This window comes from Didymella exigua (genome assembly GCF_010094145.1).
Source record: "Didymella exigua CBS 183.55 unplaced genomic scaffold M421scaffold_9, whole genome shotgun sequence".
NCBI lineage: Eukaryota > Fungi > Ascomycota > Dothideomycetes > Pleosporales > Didymellaceae > Didymella > Didymella exigua.
In genome coordinates, this window is record NW_022984783.1 from 847,146 (window position 1) to 863,882 (window position 16,737).

At 56.3% G+C, this 16,737-nt stretch overlaps 8 protein-coding genes and 1 non-coding gene across 9 annotated transcripts; 3 read left to right on the forward strand and 6 right to left on the reverse strand.

Annotated features, from left to right (window-relative positions):
• Positions 1-1,443: 1,443 nt before the first annotated feature.
• M421DRAFT_419238 (NAD(P)-binding protein) lies at positions 1,444-2,879 on the reverse strand. The gene is made up of 3 exons (XM_033592049.1): positions 2,639-2,879; positions 1,886-2,569; positions 1,444-1,834 (listed from the first exon to the last, which is right to left on the reverse strand). Exons 1-3 carry the CDS (start codon positions 2,741-2,743, stop codon positions 1,547-1,549), a joined length of 1,077 nt encoding a protein of 358 aa, XP_033450438.1. The 5' UTR covers positions 2,744-2,879; the 3' UTR covers positions 1,444-1,546.
• Positions 2,880-3,129: 250 nt separating this feature from the next.
• On the reverse strand, positions 3,130-5,161 carry M421DRAFT_419239 (putative MFS transporter). The gene is made up of 4 exons (XM_033592050.1): positions 4,826-5,161; positions 4,545-4,773; positions 4,291-4,473; positions 3,130-4,235 (listed from the first exon to the last, which is right to left on the reverse strand). The coding sequence occupies exons 1-4, from the start codon at positions 4,924-4,926 to the stop codon at positions 3,228-3,230; spliced, it is 1,521 nt and encodes a 506-aa protein (XP_033450439.1). The 5' UTR covers positions 4,927-5,161; the 3' UTR covers positions 3,130-3,227.
• A 422-nt stretch (positions 5,162-5,583) lies between these two features.
• M421DRAFT_3935 (NAD(P)-binding protein) lies at positions 5,584-6,911 on the reverse strand (the record flags this gene model as incomplete). The annotated part of the gene is made up of 5 exons (XM_033590048.1): positions 5,584-5,709; positions 5,888-6,268; positions 6,452-6,590; positions 6,640-6,796; positions 6,845-6,911. 5 exons carry the CDS (start codon positions 6,909-6,911, stop codon positions 5,584-5,586), a joined length of 870 nt encoding a protein of 289 aa, XP_033450440.1.
• A 320-nt stretch (positions 6,912-7,231) lies between these two features.
• On the reverse strand, positions 7,232-8,345 carry M421DRAFT_419241 (Sm-like ribonucleo protein). Its single transcript, XM_033592051.1, has 3 exons — positions 8,050-8,345; positions 7,800-7,991; positions 7,232-7,750 (listed from the first exon to the last, which is right to left on the reverse strand). Exons 1-3 carry the CDS (start codon positions 8,050-8,052, stop codon positions 7,556-7,558), a joined length of 390 nt encoding a protein of 129 aa, XP_033450441.1. The 5' UTR covers positions 8,053-8,345; the 3' UTR covers positions 7,232-7,555.
• On the forward strand, positions 8,340-11,049 carry M421DRAFT_419242 (uncharacterized protein). Its single transcript, XM_033592052.1, has 3 exons — positions 8,340-8,896; positions 8,961-9,052; positions 9,109-11,049. Exons 1-3 carry the CDS (start codon positions 8,779-8,781, stop codon positions 10,738-10,740), a joined length of 1,842 nt encoding a protein of 613 aa, XP_033450442.1. The 5' UTR covers positions 8,340-8,778; the 3' UTR covers positions 10,741-11,049.
• A 130-nt stretch (positions 11,050-11,179) lies between these two features.
• Positions 11,180-12,773, forward strand: M421DRAFT_419243 (alpha-L RNA-binding motif-containing protein). The gene is made up of 2 exons (XM_033592053.1): positions 11,180-11,233; positions 11,288-12,773. The coding sequence occupies exon 2, from the start codon at positions 11,303-11,305 to the stop codon at positions 12,497-12,499; it is 1,197 nt and encodes a 398-aa protein (XP_033450443.1). The 5' UTR covers positions 11,180-11,233; positions 11,288-11,302; the 3' UTR covers positions 12,500-12,773.
• A 338-nt stretch (positions 12,774-13,111) lies between these two features.
• On the forward strand, positions 13,112-13,234 carry M421DRAFT_t47. The gene has a single exon. It is a non-coding gene; the product is annotated as a tRNA-Leu (tRNA).
• Positions 13,235-13,354: 120 nt separating this feature from the next.
• On the reverse strand, positions 13,355-14,086 carry M421DRAFT_24793 (uncharacterized protein; the record flags this gene model as incomplete). The annotated part of the gene is made up of 2 exons (XM_033588575.1): positions 13,355-13,839; positions 13,891-14,086. Coding segments are annotated over 2 exons (681 nt in total), but the record flags the coding sequence as incomplete, so codon positions are not given.
• A 288-nt stretch (positions 14,087-14,374) lies between these two features.
• On the reverse strand, positions 14,375-16,157 carry M421DRAFT_386874 (uncharacterized protein). The gene is made up of 4 exons (XM_033589919.1): positions 16,005-16,157; positions 15,814-15,947; positions 15,696-15,759; positions 14,375-15,650 (listed from the first exon to the last, which is right to left on the reverse strand). Exons 1-4 carry the CDS (start codon positions 16,059-16,061, stop codon positions 14,646-14,648), a joined length of 1,260 nt encoding a protein of 419 aa, XP_033450445.1. The 5' UTR covers positions 16,062-16,157; the 3' UTR covers positions 14,375-14,645.
• Between the last annotated feature and the right edge of the window lie 580 nt (positions 16,158-16,737).

Genomic DNA, 16,737 nt, shown 5'->3' on the forward strand with positions numbered 1-16,737 from the left:
TCATCGCAACGGATCATGCTAGATAGGTAGTAGCGCCGGCTACTGCAGTCTGCAGGAGCGACCCGAACCTCATACGTTCAGTGACTCCCCCGCATCATAGGTGCTGACCAACATCATGTTTTAAATCGAAAATTGTCATCTCCTTTCGCACAGTTTTTTCAATCACTCTGACACCATAGCACCATTAGTCAGGGACTGCGCTCATCAGTGGATGGCCATCCCTCAAGCTCTGTTTTTAAGTACAAGTATCAAGATATATCATGAAATCTATCCTAGCATTGACAACTAGCTTGACGGCAGTTGCAGCTGTTTAAATCACATTTTAAGATTTCTCACAGACGATCCTTCGCATCGATTCGACACAACCTTCCATTTTGATTCTGGACCCCCTGATCACCTTCTCTAGCCTTCCAACTCTCCCCGCCAACCGCCGTAGTCGCATACAACACCCCCATCGGATCCCACTTCTACTTGGTAGCCAACAGTTTTGGATAGTGCTTCGCACCATAGACACCAAGCTGCCAGTCCGGCTCCTAGATATCAGCTACATTGAAGTGTACACCTCCTCTTGCTGAATTAGGAGCAGCTTTGCGCCACGAATACATTATATCGCTACGTTCTACGAGTAAATGGATCAACAGCTATCTGTGGGCGACAATTGCTTGCACACTACAATTTAAGTCAATTTCAAAATTCTGGAATAGCGATTCAGCGGGCAGTTGCGTCAACACTGTTTCGACCATCGCCCTTGCCACCGACGTTCTTATCCTACGTATGCCAACTAGGATCCTTCACAAACTCATATGCCCTTCGATCACAAAGTGATGGTCATCACATTTCTGTCCTTTGGTGTCGCCGTCACAATTGTTGGCGCAGTGCGCACGAGTGTCTCGGTCAACGTGTTCATTCTTGGCGAAGTCATGCCAGACCCAACGTACGCAGTAAGCTACACCTTATCGAGCATCGAGTCCGGCCTTGCAATCATCTATACCGGCGGTCTGCCGATCAAATATCTACTTGGGTTGTGCATTTCAGCGCTGAGAGCCCCCGACAAGCCAAGCTATCGAGGCTGCACCTACCTACCTACAAGCGGATTCATGGCGCTGGTCGATCGAGGCAGTACGCGAAAGGCACACGTACGAACGATACATTCAAGAAGATCGACGGAAGCTCCACAGGCAGAATCGACCCCCCTGACGAGATGGTGGCGTTGAGCTGACAAGTGTAGACGAAGGGCAGCCTGGCGAGAGGCGTACGAACAGCGATGAGCATCTCGTTATTACAAAGACGGTGGCGTGGAAAGTCGATGCATAACAGCCAGATTCAAATAGCGCACATGAAAATGACATCAATATACCGCACACGGTGCTGTAATGGTACATAAGGGCAAGCCATAGCACTGTTCGGACGTGCCATTGGCCACGATACATTGGCTCTTCCACTCCATGCTATTGGCAGGTGAGCAGCCAGCTTTTAAGCCATCGGAACCTGATTAGTTCCGTGCATTTCATCAAAATTTATTCTTCCTCATACCCACTTATGCTGCTCACAATTTACTACTCTTGTCCCCCAATGTCACGACCAGCTTCCCGAACTGGCTTGCGTTCTTCATGTCGTCAAACAGCGTATCGATCTGCTTGATATCTAGCCCGTGGACACTCCGACTTACGACCGGCCTCAGTTTCTTCTCGCGCACAAACTGTACCATATCCGCGAACTCCTTGCGGCTCCCCATCGTCGAGCCCCTGACTTCGATATTACGCAGCACAGCGCTCATCAGGAAGTCCATCTTTGGGCTAATCGTCATGCCGTAGATGGAAATAATACCGCCAGCCTGTCATCGTCAGCAGCCCGATCAAAGTGAGAGTGAGAACGAGAAACAGACCTTCAGCAGCCGGATTCCCTTCGCAATAACATCCCCGCCCGCCCCGTCCACAATCGCATCCAGATACTTCCTATCTGACGGAAGCATCGCCTGCAGCTTCTTATCCCAGTCCTTGTCCTTATAACTCACGCCCCCCTTGGCACCCAACTTGACCGCCTTATCGATCTTCCCCTGATCTCCACTCGTGACAAACACATTACACCCCTCCGCAACCGCAAACAGCAGCACCATCAGCGCCACCCCGCCGCCGATACCAGTAACGAGTATATTCCGCCCTTTCTGCGCGTTATCCCCGCACTTGATTTTAAAAGCGCGCCACCCAGTCAACCCCGTCAGCGGCAGCGCCGCGGCCTCGGCGTCGCTCAAATGCTCGGGACACGTCTCCAGCTCGTCCTGATCGAGGACAATGGACTCGGCCAGCGTGCCGGCGGGGTTGGTCTTGGTGCCGCCCAGAATCGCGTAGCCCTTGGGATGCTCGGGGCCGTCGGCAGAGGCCGCCCAGCCCGTACCCGGGTTGAGGATGACGCGCGTGTTGAGCCATTGCTTCGCGGCAGGGCCGGCAGAGGTGACGAGCCCGACACCGTCGGCGAGCAGGGGCACGCCGAATGTGGTACCGGGGTAGAGGTGTTGCCGGATGAAGAGGTCGCGGTGGTTGAGGGCGGCAGCTGTGAGGGTTATGACGGCCTGGGTGGTTAGTCCGGGCTGGATGCTGGAACGCACTGGTTTGCATGTCGGCGTAGGAAAGGTGCTTACTTCGTTGTCTTTTGGCTTGGGTTCTGGAATTGTGATCTTTTCCAGCGGGTAGTATACTTTGCCTGGCTTGCCTTCAATTTGCTTGATGGCGATGGCGGATGGCATGGTGGCGGTGGAAGACTGTGGACTGTGTGTTGTGATCAGATGAAGATACCGAGAGATTGGACAAGGGGTTGAAATGTGGATCAAGGATGGTAGTTATGGATTGACGAGCTATTGGCAGTCGATACAGATGTTGCGAGTTGCGCCCAGAAAGATGACGAAGCCGACGAGGACCTCGGCTCGTTCCCCATGCGGGGGAAGCGAGGACAGGGATCATAAAGCTTGCAGCTTTGCTGTTTGTACCACAACCTCGCGGTATATAGGCAAACTAGTGAAGGCGCCGAAGAAGCATAAGCCTATCGTTCCTGTAGTACAGCTGTGGTAGGCGGAGGGCTTACGAAGTTGGTTAGCTGGTGTTTCTGCGGCGCATCTCTTAGCTTGCCCATATTGCGAGGTTGTACTGTGATCATGTACAAAATTACTACGTGATGTTATGTGCTGGATATTCCCACGACGGTGACAATCCACTTGTACCGGCAACCCAAACTCAAGGCCTCCACCTGAACGAAGGGTGCCTCCAGTCCATGTCCTCGATCTCGCCCGCCGACTTGCCCGCAAGCTCAGCATCCACATCAACCTGCGCACGCTTGCTGTTGCTCCTCTTCATCCAGAACAAGAGCGCAAAACCCAAGACCAAGATCGTGCTGCTCGTCGCCAAATTCAAACCATTGCCAATGGGGTAGTTAGGTCCGTCGAAAGGCAAGAAACTCCATGTCGAGATCAGACCACCAATGTTACCGAGCATGACCACCGTGCCGATAGCAGAGGCGCGCGCAGTATCTGTGACGACGTTTGCAGAGGCTTGCGCGTTGCAGAGCGCGCCGAATGAGAATGCGCCGGAAGCGATGATGAAAGTTGCTCCGTAACGGACTTGAGACTCGGTGCTGGCCAGGAACATGATGTAGCCTACCATCATCAATGGTGCGCCGGCAATCATGAAGATTGTACGTCTGTCGTAGCGCCAGCTGAGGAAGGGGAAGAGGAGGGTGAAGAATGCTCCCACGATGTAAGGTGGGACGGTGCGGAGTTGCTGGTAGACGACGGTGTTCTTGGGGTAGATAGTTCGCACAATGGTGGGTGCGAAGAAGGCCAGACCTTGCACGGTAATGTTGTCGAGCAAGAAGATGATAGATGTCGCGAGCACGACGGGGTTGAAGATGCCGCGGAAAGTCTTCTTCTTGTCCAGCTTGTCGAGGACCTCGTTCTGTCCAACGCGCTCAGACTTGACACGAGCAATCGCCAGGTCCTTCTCTTCTGGTGTAAGCCATCTAGCAGTTTCCGGGCGGTCGGTGAGCGTGAAGAATGAGATCAAGGCAAGAATGCAAGTGACAATGCCTTCGATGGCGAAGATCATCCTCCAGCGATGCAGGCCCCCAAAGTGGTCCAGAGTCAGAATAGCGGAAGCCAAAAGACCACCAAAAGCGCCGGCAAGCGGCGCCATGACAATGTAGAGCGACAGGCGGAAAGCTAGCTCAGATCGGCGGTACCAACGGGACTGATTGTCTTGGTAAGTTTCGAAACATTAGACGAGGAGAAACAGGAGCACTAACCAAGTAGTAGGCAATACCAGGCAGCATGCCCGCCTCGAAAACACCGAGAACGAAACGCACACCACAGACGCTGTGAATGTCGTGGACGAACGCCGTACCAATGGACGAAATACCGAAGCATAGTGAGATGATGGGGATGAACCATCCAGGACCCATCCACTTGCAGCAGATGTTGGAAGGAATCTAATCGGTGTCAGTCACAAAGCCGCCAAGACGCATCGTACAACGCCTTTGTAAATGTCTATGAAACTCACTTCGAAGATAATGTAGCTGATGTAGAAGATGGACAAGACCTTATTATAGTCGTATCCCTTCAGACCCAGGTCTTTCTCAAGACCGGCCAGACGAGCATTGCCGATGTTTGCGCGGTCGATGAAGCAGAAAAGGTACAGCAGAGCAACGGTGGGGATGATGTAGAGGTCGATCTTCCACCTCAGCTTGGCTTCCGCCTTGGGATCAAAGGCGAGCAGCGCATTGCCGTAGCTGGAAGAGTCAGTTCGTATCCAGTGCCAATTGGTCCGCCAGAGAGTCATACATGTCAGTAGCTGCGTGGCCGTGCTCAGCAACAGTGTGCGTGTTGTCGCTCTTGAGGTCCTCGTGCAGGCTCGACGTGTTCTTCTCGAGGTGCGCGGCCATGATGAATGCGTCGAACGACAGACAGTCTGGGCGAGGGCAACTCGAAATGGTACTCCGTCCTTTCTTTATACCTCCATCAGTGTCACGGATCCAGACGCACGTAGCGGACCTTGGCGAAAGCCAAGATCAGCGTCGGTGGAGATGCTAGCTGTGTATGGAATCGCGACGGGCAGATAGCGAGGCCGGGGCCACTCACGACGCGTCAACGTGGGGACCCCGGAGTCGGGTGCATCTACTCCTTGTCGGAAGCCAGCGACGGTACTTGCTGCCGCCAAACATCAGGTGCAGAGTCGCGATCCAGAAGTCCCAGCTGCTCGATACCCCGCTCCGCCACGAGTCTTGGACAGCACATGGGAGCTGGTTTCGGGGAGCGCGCGACTCGTGCGCGGACCGCGAGCAGTCCGGGAGGTTTGACGGTGGAGCCCGGTTCGCGACGACAAACCGGGATGCAGCGCGTGGAAGCAATCAGCCGCCAGAATAGACAAAGATCCGTTGTCCGTAAATTTGATACGAAGATGCAAGGCACGCATGCACGTCGCATGCAAACAGGTATCAATCCACGCCGTATGCAGGCCATCACTGGCATGCACGAATCCCACAGCGCTAAACGTTATGATATGGATACAGACAGTCGGTGTCAAAACAAGCACCGCGCTATTAATGCAGCTGTGGAGTGGTCGCAGCTGATGAAGCAGCTCGTCGTAGCCCTGCCATCTGATGCGCAGGCTGGAAGAAGTCATAGCCAGGCAGCGGCACGAGCACCAGCGCGTTGTACGAATCGAGCTACAACGCCAAAGCACAGACACACGATGGCTTGCGGACGAGTCTCCAACATCCGACAAAAAGAGTGGAGCCGTCTTCCCCACGGGGTCCCCGAATTTCGGCATCTGGGAACCCACATCCGTCTTTTCCGGATTCGCACTCGCACAAGCTGAAGTTTCCCATCCGCAAACCGCCTCACCTTCTCCGCTGCCGCCATCCTGGCCAGATCCCGCATGACCCTCAGCTCACCCAGATCCTCTTCGTTTTCGACACCGAGCATTTTGACCGTCAGATGGTGGTACCTTTTCTCGCCATTCTCGAGGTCCTTGAAGTGGCCGCGCTCGCTGTACACCAGCGTGCCGTGGCGCGTCTTGTCGGCCATGAGCACGGTGATGGAGCGCGCGGGCACGTCGGCGGACTGGTAGCTGCCCTCGTCGATGGCGGCGAGGACCGCGGGGCTGAGGATGCCGGTGTCCGTCCATGAGGGCGCGATGGCGTTTATGCGGATGGGCAGATTGGGATGCAAGTGCCCTGTTAAGGAGCGCATGAGGCTGAGCACTGTGTGCTTGGTTGGCTGTTGCTGTGATGCATTGAGTATGACAAGATACGACACGTTGGATGAGGCCTACTATAGTCTGTGGCAGGGAATCGTGTGAAATCCGAGCCGGATGCCGTTGTCACGATGCTGCCGCCAGCAGGGTTCCTGCGGATATGGTGGATACCCAGCTTGATGGTGTACATAGGTACAGCCCAGAAGATTCACGTTGATGGTCTTGAGGTCCGGTGGAAGTAGGTCCCCGTTGACATCTACATCGTCCTCGAGCAGCGAGACTGTTGGTGCAATCCCGGCATTGGCGAATACGTGGTCAATCTTCCCGTATTGCTTTTCTGCTGCTTTGAAACTGTACGAGGTGAGTCGTTGGGTATTGCCTTCAATGCTGTGACGCTCACAGCTCGACTTGCTGCTTCCAATCTGTCACATCGACTTTTGAGAACGAGACTGAAGCTGCTTCCGGCTCTGGCAGTGAATTGAGATCCCCAGCGTAGACCTTGCCTCCATGATTGATGATGCGACGAACCGTTGCAAGGCCGATGCCAGACGAGGCGCCTGTACAGTGTAAGCCACTCGGTAACGTCACGTCTAGAGCTTATATACCAGTGATCAAAACGACTTGGTCCTTGACCTGGTCAAGATCGTTGTCGGAGATAGTAAAGCTCGACATATTGTCAATAGTCCAGAGTGGTTTCTGGTCAGTGATGCAAGCTGCAGTGAAGTGGTAGCATGAAGTCAGGTCAAGCAGACGTATGAGTGACCGGGCAGCCAGAAAGCAAATCTGAAGTCGACAAAGTCCCAGCAACTTCACTCATGGTAGATGAGGCTTTCTACTCTTTTGCAGTGAGCCTCGAGTTACCGCGGGCGTGCTGTGATCGACCCCGCTTTAGCGTGCATGGTGGCCGAGTATCTCGCTAAACCTAGCAACTCTACGTATGAAGAGCAACAGTACGAATGGGAGCCATATTTGCAAAGGGGACGGGAAGTGTGCTCTTTTGGGATGGCCTTTCGAGATTTTGGTAGATTGCTTGGACTTTTCTCATTAACGACTCTGTCAAACGGCGTCTCTTACAGCAGACGAGAGCTTCGCCTGTGAGCGTAGGAGAACCCTTAAGGATTGCCGCATATTGTCAGGCTAAACAAAGCTCCCGAGCTCATGTCGAGCGGTTTGGGCCAACGTCGATGGCCGTGTGTCGAACGAAAAGGACGGCCCTGGGTCTCCTTGCGGAGCGCTGTACGCACAGGACTATGGATATATGCCCAATAGTGCTTTCGCAAAGCTGCTGTGTTCGATCTGCCTTCTCTTCACTCAACTCACGCGTTGTTACTGTTGCCGCCGCCGCCCCGTCCACGGCCTCGGCCGCGTCCACGTGTGCCTCTGCCGCCCCGGTCGCCCCTGTGGTCTCCACGGGAATGCATGCCACCGCGTCCGCCTCTTTGCGCCTGGTCCTTGACCTGCTGCTCCTTCACAACCTCGATGATCTCGTCCGGTACCCGCAGGTACTTGATCTGCGCGCTGTCAGCTTTCGATTCCCCCGCGCGAGGCAATTCTACCCACTGTGCTTCCACGGACATATATCTCCGGTAGCCGCATGAACTTGTCGCCATCTGCGCTCGTCTGCACGACCTCCCGTAATGTGAGATTCATCCATGTGTCGCAGTTGACCAGCAGGCCGTTGAGTGTCTCGCCGCTCTTGAGCTCTACAAGCATCGGGTGGCCCGTTGCGGCCGTGAGAAGGCCTAATGGGAGCTGTGTCGCGTCAGTCAGAGCTCGCGGGGCTCTCAGCTGCAGGCGCAGTACGACGTACCATCTTGCCGTTGTGTTAAGGCGAATGAGCAATAAGCTGAAGTGTATATGGTCTTTTATTGAAATTGCGGTTGGAGGAGTAGATTCACCGTCGACGTCGCTGGTGCTTGTGGAGCTGAGAGCCAACCGTGCTGTCGTCAAGTTGCTGCACTGGTAGATCGTCACTAGTCCATGCGCTCGCCTTGGCGACGCTCAGCCCTACAAGAACTACGAAGTTAGACAGTCGATCACCCTGCAACGACGTGCCAAAAGCCTTGGAATTGTCGTTCGAATCACTACAATGATGCGATATTTTTGCAATTGTCTTAGAACGACAACATTCGTCCGCGCCGACCTGGTCGTCATGGGGCGCCTGAACCGGTGAAGAACCATCTCGAAAGGCTCTTGTCAGATGGCCTGCAGGTGAGCCTGCAACAACAACTCCAACCGTGGGGTATAGCATGTTGCTGAGCCACCTGATAGGCCTTTTCCATTGGTTTGTATCATTCGCGACGGTATTTGGCCTTCACTTTCTCACATCCCAAGCTCAAGCTCGATTAGATTGTGGCTGAGCACGCTGACAGACCACGCGTCTTAAACTCCGCGCAGCCGCACTTCTGCCTGATCCTCAGAAGTTGGGACGAGAGCTCCCATCTTTCACCAGCAGCCGCACCTGTTGTGCGCCCGTGGTGGAGGAAAGTGCTGTTTACCGTTACTTTCTCTCTCGCGTTTTTTCTGTATTGCCTTCATTATGCGCTCCTTCAAGTCCAAGGTGTTGTCAGCCGTTGCGTTCGCCGCCGCCGGGTTTGCCGCAGCACTTCCCAGCCACGGTGAGGTTGCTCGACTGCACAATGAGCCTTTGCAGCTAGGTACGCTCCACTCTTATACATCCACCTCTTGCCACGCCTCTAGGCATCTGCTGAACTGTGCTAGATGTTCAACAGAACTACGCGCAAGCGACCTTCAGCGTGCCCTGCGCTGGGTGTTCCGGCCAAGATTACACGGACCAGGATGACGAGTCACTCGTGAGGCGCACTTCAGGCATCTATTTATGGAGACAGCCTTGCTAACCTCACCACAGACCCTAAACTTCACTGCCCATTCTCACGACGAAGCCTGTGGTTCTTCCAACATCACCATCAACGGTGTACCACTCCCCCAAGAATGGGAAGGTGACTACGCGTCTGGCTCGGGCTCCTACCAGTACACCAGCATTGCGCGTCTGCAGCAGAATGACCAGCTCCCTCAGCGTGACCTGGCCCTTGCATGGAACTCGACCTGTCTTCACGGCAACGCGGAGACGGACGAGGCCGCCCAAATCCTGACAGTCAACATCAAGTCCATTGACGGCGTTCCCATTAGTACTCCATCTGGATTTACCATCTCGTTCAAGCAGAACGCATCACCGCCATCACTTCTCAGGCTTGAGACCGTTCCGGACCTTGCGCCAGAGCTCTCTGACATCTGGCGTGACCCACCGGCTCATCTTCGACTAGTCTTCGGTCACGCCGCAACGGCAGAAACCAGCAAGACAAACGTCTCCCTTGAAGACGAGATCCGGGAACTCAGAGCACTACAAGCCGAACTTGCAGCTATCCAGCTAGCAGTAGCGTCCAAGAAGCAGTACATCAACTCAAAGATCCGCAAAGAAGCGAAGTGCTCCACCGAAGAGCTCAAGCACTGTGACGGCATCTCTTGCGTTCTCAAGACTGTCGCCGACAAGGCCCATGGCGCATGGCGAGTCGTGTACCTGCGCTTGCATCCTGACGATCAATTCAAAAACATGGGTCGGCCAGAGGAGGTTTACGCCTCGGCTCGCGTGAGCTCGCAACGATATGGCAGCATCAACGTCGCTAACATAGACTCGAAAGCAGAGACAGAGGAGGAAGAGTCAAAACCTCAGCCGTATGAGGGGTCTACAGGCGAGCTCCCCCTGCGATCGCAACAACGTCAGGCTCCGTACATTATTGCTCTCGAGATCGCTCTGGGCGTTCTCTGCTGTGGCTGTCTTGTTGCCGTTATTCGACACAAATGCTCCAGCCTCCGCACCCGCACCGAGCGTGCTGCCGACTACGAAGAGCGTTACAACGCACGCGCGTACAAACGCGCTGCACGCCACCACGCCTGGCGCAATTGGTGGCGCGGCAACTGGCGCAAAGATGCTGCGCGAATCGCCGACTACGAAGAGAAGCGTGCCCTCATCGCAGATCAAGAGAACGTCCTCGAAACCGCCATGCAGGAGGAGATTAGGCAGCTTCGCGTCGCGCACAATGTTGTCAACGACATCATCCGCGCAGAAGAAGGCCGCACGGGCATAGCTATTCCCCCAAACCCTCGCTGCGTATGTCACCGCCCTTGTTTCGCGCCGGGGCCGCCCTCACTCACATCCACCTACCCACCTTCGACTATCCCCGAAGCACCCTCTCGACCCCTCTCTCGCACCGACAGCCTCCCTAGCTACCGCTCCCGCACACCCAGCGAGCCCCCATTGTACGAATCGGATCTTGGTGCTTCATTCGTGGCGAACGGTCTGCGGTACGAGGCGAGAGCCAGGGCGTACACGGCGAGCGCGTCGTCACAGGCCGGGGAGTCCGGACGCTGGACGCCGGACAGCAGCGTGGTGGACGTGAGCCCGCGACCGAGTGCCGAGACATTGCGCCATCCTCAGAGCATATTCACACTGGACGAGAGTGAGAGCGAGTCAGAGCTATAAGCCGGCTGTAGGTTGCTCTCCATCGGCACGTTGTTTTTTTCTGTTTCCTTCTTTCAAGCATTCTAGGGCTGGCGTTTATCGGCGGAGATTGTGAGGCTCTTGTTTGCCCCTGCATGGTATGATCTGGCGACATGGGGAACCTCGTCTACTAATATCTCTGAGTCCCCGTGTATAGTACATAATAGCATGCGCCGGCTGTCGACGCAGCAACTGTCTTGAATCAAACAATTTCACCAGCCTCGCGGTGAACTGAGCACGTGATTATGTCGTCTACGGTGTGAATAGACAGGATGTTTTGCGTTAGTCTGGGGTTTTTACACAGTATGACGAGTGTGAAGGCGCGAGGATCTCTCCGGTACTCAGGAGTGCAATTCGCCGGAGTTCAGCCGCTTCGGTGTCGAGATTTACGATCCGCGTTCACGACGCCTTCCCCAGCACACGACACACCGCCGTCATGAGAAAGAAGCCGAGATTCCATTCGCTGAAGAAGCTGGTGCGTTATGCCCCCTTTGGTGCAGCGTTGCCTCGTCCTGGCTAACGATGGCAGAAAGTGCGGCAGGATATGTCGCGCTGGACGCTGTACAGTCTCGCGCAGCTGCGGCCGCCCAACACTGCGATGCGAACATACTTCCAGCAGAAATGGACGGCCAAAGCAGACACGCGTGCCTACCACGGCGAGCAGATGCGCGAGAAGAAATGGGCGCGCCTCTTCAAGCGGTCCATCCCCGCCGTTGTGCCCATGGACCACAAGTACCTCGCCCGTCACGACGGCAGCGAGCAGGCCGCCGGGCGCGGATCTGGCGCAGACTCGCAGGACAAACCACGCGCGCCGCCCATGACGCCATACATGCAGATGGCCTACTACCCGATCGAGCGCCGCCTGGACACGGCCATCTTCCGCGCCCTGTTCGCCAGCAGCGTGCGCCAGGCCCGCCAGTTCTGTGTCCACGGACTCGTCAAGGTCAATGGCAAGAAGATGCCCTTCCCGGGTTACATGCTCAACCCGGGCGACATGTTCCAGGTGGACCCGACGAGCGTCATGTTCGCCACCGGCGCCCCGAAGGAGCGTTCCTCGACCGCCCGCCGCGTTGCCAAGGAAAAGGCCGCCGCCCGCGCCGAAGCCCGCGAGGCCCATGGCGGCCAGACACCGCGCCAGCCCACGCCCGAAGCCGTCGTGCAGTCCAAGGGCGACGCACCCTCGCCCGCCGAGCTCAAGAAGCACCTGCAGGCAATGATGACCGACGTCGACGGCGTGCTGGCCGAGGACGTCGGCGCAAAGGACAAGCAAAAGTTCCGCGCCTTCCGCCAGGCCGTGAAGCGTGCTATCGGCCTGTGGCGCAGCGCCTCGCCCGAGTCCATCTCCACTCTCGACACGCAGTTTGACTTCCTCAAGACCCAGCTGGCGGGGCGGTCTGCGCCACCTTCCGCACGCAGCCCCGACGCCGTCGAGGCGCCGCTGTTCAGCGCCGAGGACCAGACGAAGCTGCGCCAGGCGTTCGACAAGCTGAAGCTCGAGACGGAGCACACGAGCGCGTGGAACAACCGCAACGCCGCGGCCCCGTACGCGACGCCCTGGCGGCCCAGAGACTATATGAGCGCGTTTGCCTTCATCCCCAGGTATCTCGAGGTCAACCAGAATGTCTGCGCGGCCGTGTACTTGAGACACCCGGTTGCGCGCCCAGGGCTGGCCGAGGTGCCGACCCCGTTCAGCATCGAGACGGGGCAGCTGGCGTTTAACTGGTACCTACGGAGACGGTAGACGGCGTAGCGAGTGTAGTCATAGTAGCCATGGTGGTATAGCGAGCGCGGCGTCTGTGCTCGCACGTCTTGTATGATAGAATAGACTGTAGCAACACGAGCACATCGACTTTGTCCAATGGATCCAGCTTCAACCACGTATGCTAGGACTATTCACGCATGCCGTGTGAGGCGGCGGACTATATGACGCCGTCGCAGCCCGCAGGAGCAGAAGCGCAAAAGCTAAACTTGCGGACGTTCGGTCGTGGAGCAGATCCACACAGCAACAGCGGGTGTGTACCTATAGGTTGGTTCAGCCGCGATGTGCCGTGCTGCAGCGATGCTGCTGCGCGTGCGTTGAGGGGGGGGGGGGGGGGGGAATGTCGAGTAGCTAAGCCGTGCACTAGTGCGATGGTGACTCGATGTCGACTGTGAAAGATTTGACTGATCAGACGTCATCTGGCGTGGGACAGCTAGATGTTGGCTAGAACTGCATCGGAGTTCAGGAAAGGAGTCTAGACGTTCTGATCGACGCCCGAGTGTACCCGTGAAACCATCCAGCCTTCTATCTTTCACAATCAAAACGCTTTATATTGTACTTATCCCGCAGAATCTTCTTATCTCCATTCTTTGAGACACGATGGCCGAGTGGTCTAAGGCGGTAGATTTAAGCAATTCGGAAGCTTGCAGTGCATTTTTCAATTTGTTCAGATCTCTACTACAGAAATGTGCGTGGGTTCGAACCCCACTCGTGTCATTTTGCCTTTTTGTGCATCTGTACTATATTTTGCCTAGTAATGCATCGTTACAAATGAACGCCTTTTTGGTCGCGCGTCGAGGGACCGGGCAAGAACTAGCGTTTCGGCGCTCCAACATCACGCACTTCATACCCGCCCAGCTCGACGGGCGGCTGTGCAACTTCGGCGGCGTCTTGCTTGTACACAATCTTGCCCTGTGCCATCTCGTGCCGCTGATAGGTGCCGTCCATCTCGCTTCGGTACGGACTCACTGCGATCTCAGCGTCATCCCGGCTGTGCTCAGCCGCAGCTGCGTCCCTCGCTTTCCTCGCTCGTTTCTTCCTTGCCAGCAGCCACAGCGCGAGACCCAGGATCAGCGCTCCCCCCGCAAGACCACCGAGGACGGCTCCAACTAACGTACCTGTCGTGGGGCTGGTCGATGGGGCAGCGGAAGATGTCGACGAGGCTGATGCTGTCGGTGAACTGACAGAAGAGCTGCTCGCGCCAAGATCGCACATATCAATGCTGTAGTACACAAACGTGCTGTTCCAGCACTGTCCGAGCTGAATCTCTTCCTGGAAGCCGCCGCATATCGTCGTGTCGTTGTCTTGCACGTAGATAGTCACTGCCTTGCGTGTCAGCCATGCGCGTTGCTTTTGCCCACGGGCTGTCTAACCTGCGCACCCCGCATCCAGCCCAACAACCTGCAGGCTCCCGTACGACCCGCTGCGGCGGAAGTCGGTACATGAGCCGTTGGGGTAGCCGTTCGGGCCCTCGAGGCCCTTGAACGAGTCCTGGCAGTTGTCGTCGGTGAACAGCGCTATCTGCGATGCGGCGTGTGCGCCGCTGGCGAGCGTGAGGAGCGCGGTAAGGAGACTCAGGATCGTCATCGTGCGGCGACGCTCGCGGGGACCAATCAATGCGCGAGCCTGGAGGTTGGGCTCTCAGAGGCGTGGGCTGCGCGGCCGAGTTCATATATGCGTTTCCTCGTCTGGTTGGGACTGATGCAACGGCATGCTTCGTTTGTGCTGCCTGAGGAAACGGCTTGGATTGGCGACTGGGGTTTCAGCGAATGTTATCAACCCTTGAAATGCGGCCCCCGAATTTGAGCTTGGCGGAGGATCGCGCGCTGATGGGATTCTCCATTTGGACCGGGATGATGACTAGTCAGGCTCAGCTGAGTGGTGACAGTTAGGAGAGCTGGATTCTAACACAAGGTCGGGGAGGTACAGGAAGCACACATGGAATGTGTAGCACATAGTTTGCGTTTCACGGATATATGCAAAACGTAGCATCGATTCGGTCCAAATGTAATCTGGTAGTCGAGATAGAAATACTTTTCCCAACCTAGTCGTAATGGTATCGAGCACCATGGCCATGAAGCAACCGTAACGCCGTATATGCAATCCAGCATCGACCGCAATCCATCCACTATGCATCCTCCTTGATCTCCAGCTTGCTCTTCTTATCCTCGCCGCCCGCCTCGTCGTCAGCCTTGCGCTTGTTGCTGGTGTCCTTGACGACCGGGACGCCGTGAGCGTCGCGCTCAATCTCCTTGCTCTCCTTCGATGCGTCGTCCTTGCCGTTCTGGAAGCGCTCGCGGCGGTTCTTCCAGTCGTCGTCATCGACGGAGCCGCTGCGGTCGCGCCTCGAACGTGTATCATGGCGGTTGCGGTCGTCGCGACCGTCGCGGCCACCTCGTCCTCCACGTCCTCCACGACCACCACGTCCACCGCGTCCACCACGACCGCCTCGGCCGCCGGATCTGTTGTCGCGGCCGTCGCGGTGTTCGCGGGGCTGGCGCCTTTCTCCCTCGGCGAGCTCCCACTCGGGCTTGATGCCCTTCTCCTTGCACTTCATCTCCGAGTACTCTTTCTTGCCCATCACGGTAAGGTCGTTGCCATTGAACCTGGGCGCGGGGTCGAGGGCGAGGAACTGCTTCTGGCTGTCCTCCGAGTCGAACTCGACGAAAACGCTGCCCTTGTAGGTGCCGTTGTCCTCGCGCCTCTTGCGCACCATGACGGCGCCGTAGGGACGGAAGAATTGCTCCAGCGCAATCTGGCCGGGCTCCTCGTCGCCAAAGCCCTTGGCATAGGCGCTCTTGCTCAGATCGTTGGAGGAGGCGTGCTTCAGGCGGTAGAACAGATCGGTGGCGGACGGGGGGTTCTTCTCATCGTCCTCCTTGGTGGGGACAGAAATGGGCTCCTTGCGCTTGACGGCCTCGTTGCCAGGGCCGCTGAACTCGCCGTCGTCGACGACAACAAGGTCCTTGCTTTCGCGCAGGGCGTTCACAATGGCGCTGTAGGGCTGGAAGCGGCGCATGCGCTTGAAGTCGGCAATGTGCTTGATCGCAACAGGGCAGTTCTTGGGGCCTTCGAGCTTGGTGAATAGGTGCTCGTCCGTAACAAGGTTGTGCGTGGAAAAGTAGAATTCGACCTGCGCCTGTTAGCAGGCGACTGAAATTAAACAATCAGCACGCACCTGGTTGCGGATCTCAACCGGGTCGTCGCTCTCGGGGAGGTCCTCAAACTCGTTGTTGCGCGACCTGAGGAGAGTCAATCAGTGTATGCACAGCAATTGGCACGGCACCGTCACTCACTTTCTGCCCTTGAAGCCGCCGCCGCCGCGGGGTCCTCCTCGTCCACGGCCCCCACGTCCTCCACGGCCTCCAGAGCGGTTGTCACGGTATTCGCGGTTGTCGCGGCGGTCGCGGTCATCACGGCGATCGCTCTTCTGTTCGCTGCTATTGAGGTTCAGGATCTCCTCGCCGTCGTTGTTAGAGGTCTTGACCTTCTTGGGCTCCTCAGCTGAAGCAGCTGCGGGGGCAGCAGTAGTGGTGTCGGCCATAATGATTGGAGTTTCTGGGTCGCGGGACAGTTTTCAAGCGGTCCAGAGGGGTTTGTAGGGAATGGCGGGTGTGAGTCGAAGTGTGCAGTGAGCGCGGTGCTCGCGAGAGCTGTTTTCTGCGCCTCGAGAATTTAAGTTTTACCGGAGTTCGGCCGCCGAGCCGCCCCGCTTCTGGATCTCCACCCTTCTTGAGGTTTACCTTCAATAATCAGGGTCACTATTAATTCGAGTCACAGCCAGGACCAGTGTCGTCGCAGCTGCAGCGCTCGAATTTAGAGTGGTGCAAACCACATCTTTGAACTCTGGATATGTTCGAGATTTTGGAGATGGCTTTAGATGGGCTTGGAAGTGTCTATTGTTCTTTCTCAACGTCTACTTACCTGCACAAACTCGTGTGAATCGTACAACGCCATGCGTGGGGGATGTTCGGAGATGATATGGTTGATGGCTTCGGTTTGTTCAACTCAACTGCCCTTTGACCTCAACAGTCAGCGACTTGACAGCGTCTAGCCATCTAGAGTCACCAACGAGGCCCACGAAGAGTTGCTGGGATCTGCTGAGTAGTTCTCAGCAATATGAGTATGCGAGGACCACAAATCCGATCCGCCTCTGCTGCACCATTCGTGGCAGGAAGAAAAGAGAATAAAGGAGGGTCACTGTCTGCGAGGTCGTCGCT